Source organism: Austrofundulus limnaeus, unplaced genomic scaffold (genome assembly GCF_001266775.1).
Source record: "Austrofundulus limnaeus strain Quisiro unplaced genomic scaffold, Austrofundulus_limnaeus-1.0 Scaffold568, whole genome shotgun sequence".
Classification (NCBI taxonomy): domain Eukaryota; kingdom Metazoa; phylum Chordata; class Actinopteri; order Cyprinodontiformes; family Rivulidae; genus Austrofundulus; species Austrofundulus limnaeus.
In genome coordinates, this window is record NW_013952970.1 from 229288 (window position 1) to 231933 (window position 2646).

Consider the following 2646-nt stretch of genomic DNA (forward strand, 5'->3'; position numbering starts at 1 on the left):
TGTATAATGAGCATCAAAAATTTGTAATTTGCTCAAAAAAATCAGTATTGATCACATGCGGGTGGGATGGAGATTCGCTGACCGCAGCTGCATGGGGTGAGGAGGAGGAGGAGGGTCTTTTAAAGATGTGTCTACATTTGATTTGTACTGTATTTTTTCTAAAATCACAGAGTTCTCTGAGTCAGCTTCAGATGTTTGTAGTTAATCATAATATCTTCTAAATTTAACCAGGTGTTTCATTGCCTTTAAATTACACAATCATTTTACTGGAGAAACTTGTCAGTTTGGTTAAAAAAAACTTCCTCTGCTATAATTTTAAATAAATATATCAAAGCTCCTCAGTTGAAAACACTAAAAGATATTTAAAAACCTCCGTCTTCAGTCCTAAGAACACTAAACTGTAACTTTAATAAGGTCAGGTAGTTTACTCCTATATAAATAAAAATGTTTAACATGTAAGCAGAAAGCTCATGGATGTTGATTTTTGTCTCATTTCAAAGAGGAGGAGGAGGAAGTTCTCCTCAAGCAGCTCCTGAAACTGTCAACCTGCTGACTGACAACATTTCTATCTAGTAAACTTTGTCTACAGAACAATATTAAATTACATTTTTATTGAGATTTCTCTGGACAAACAAAATGTTTTTGCAGACAACCTGATTTGTCAGCCTGTTATCCCAAACTGATGGAGGTTTCTCTGCAGACTTCATGGGGATGAAGATCGTTGGTGAGATGCTGCGGATGTCCGGAGCCTTCTTTATCCGCAGGTCGTTTGGTGGAGACCAGCTGTACTGGGCGGTCTTCTCCGAGTACGTCAGAGTCATGGTGAAGGTAAACCTGRACCAGACTCACAGCTGGGCTTTACTTTCCTTTTATTTTTCTTTAATTCACTGGATTTCTGCCCTCAGATTGGATTCGCACCAGTCGAGTTCTTCCTGGAGGGAACCAGGAGCAGAACAGCCAAATCTTTAACTCCTAAGCTGGGTGAGTGAGGACACGGTGATGGTGAAAAACTCCTGCAGGTCCAGACTTCACCCGTGGTTCTGGTTCTGTGTGCAGGGCTGCTGAACATCGTGATCGACCCGTTCCTGAAAGGAGAAGTGTTCGATGTGAGCCTGGTCCCGGTCAGCATCAGCTACGAGAGGGTCCTGGAGGAGGCGCTTTACGCCAGAGAGCTGCTGGGGGTCCCCAAGCCCAAAGAGTCCACCTCTGTGAGTCCTTTTAACGTTTTTAATTCAGTTTTTAAATGACAGGGTCTTATTTTTATTTATTTAAATTCTTTTTTTAAATGACAGGGTCTTATTTTTATTTATTTTAATTCTGTTTTTAAATGACTGGGTCTTATTTTTATTTATTTTAATTCTGTTTTTAAATGACTGGGTCTTATTTTTATTTATTTTGACCGGAGCTGCTGTGTTTGTGCTTCTTCTTGTTTCAGGGTTTGTTTAAAGCCCGCAGAGTTCTCAGGGAGGATTACGGCAGTATTCACGTGTATTTTGGTCAGCCCGTGTCTGTCAGAAGTTTAGCTGAGGGACGTGTCAATCGCAGCCGCTTCAACCTGGTACCAAGGTCCGAAACACTCAAATAAACTTGTCTTAGACTCTGAGGAAACATCAACGTTTGTGTTGATGCTTCAGCAAACTGACTTTACTGTTGTCTACTTCAGTTACTTTTCATTTGTAGCTATTGTTCTGCTATATTTAGCTTTTAGTTAGCCTTTTGATACTTTTAACTTTTAGTTATCCTTTAAATACTTTTATCTTTTAGCTAGCCTTTAAATACTTAATCTTTTAGTTATCCTTTAAATACTTTATCTTTTAGTTATCCTTTAAATACTTTTGTCTTTTAGTTATGCTTTAAGTACTTTTGTCTTTTAGTTATGCTTTAAATACTTTTGTCTTTTAGTTATGCTTTAAATACTTTTATCTTGTAGTTATTCTTTAAATTCTTTTGTCTTTTAGTTATGCTTTAAATACTTTTATCTTGTAGTTATCCTTTAAATACTTTTGTCTTTTAGTTATGCTTTAAATACNTTATCTACCATTCTGGTCCTTTTTTAATTTAACTAGTTTTTATGCTTTTAGCTAATCTTTAAGCGCTTTAAGCTACATTCTGTTATTTTTATATTTTAGCTACCATTTTTGTACCAATTGTTTGTTAGCTTTTTGTTATTTTTAGCATTTATCTCAACATTTAGCTATTTTTAGCATAAAGCCAGCCTTAAGCTACTTTTAGTTTAGTGCCAGCCTGTTGTTGCTATAAGCTTTTAGCCTTATGGGACTTTTTAGTAACTATTTGAGATTTTTCTCTGGTTTTTAGCTAAATGGGTTTTAATGAAACTCAGGAGGAAAATGAGTTTGTTAGCAGAGATTTGTTTCTTGTTTCCTGCGGTTCTTCAGTAACCATCAGAACCAACTGGACCTGCTTTAATAAGATGTTTGTGGTGCTGCAGCTGTGTGACCCACAGACTATCTAAACCAGGGCTTCTTAACCTTTCTGACCTCAGGGCCCAGTTTGTTGAACATAAAGTGACACGAGGCCCAGTCAGACATTACCAATGTATGGATCAAAATGATAATTATTATAAATCTCTTGGTTTAATTTTTATTGTATTTACATCATCACTAAATTAAAAACACAGTTTAAAAG

At 36.4% G+C, this 2646-nt stretch overlaps 1 protein-coding gene across 1 annotated transcript in view; it reads left to right on the plus strand.

Moving 5' to 3' along the window:
• Positions 1 to 2646, plus strand: part of gnpat (glyceronephosphate O-acyltransferase) — a gene marked incomplete at its 5' end in the record, with an annotated part of 17748 nt that overhangs the window by 2498 nt on the left and 12604 nt on the right. Inside the window, 4 exon segments of the mRNA XM_014026571.1 lie at positions 701 to 828; positions 906 to 981; positions 1057 to 1208; positions 1436 to 1566. Of these exon segments, the coding sequence (XP_013882025.1) occupies positions 701 to 828; positions 906 to 981; positions 1057 to 1208; positions 1436 to 1566 (487 nt within the window).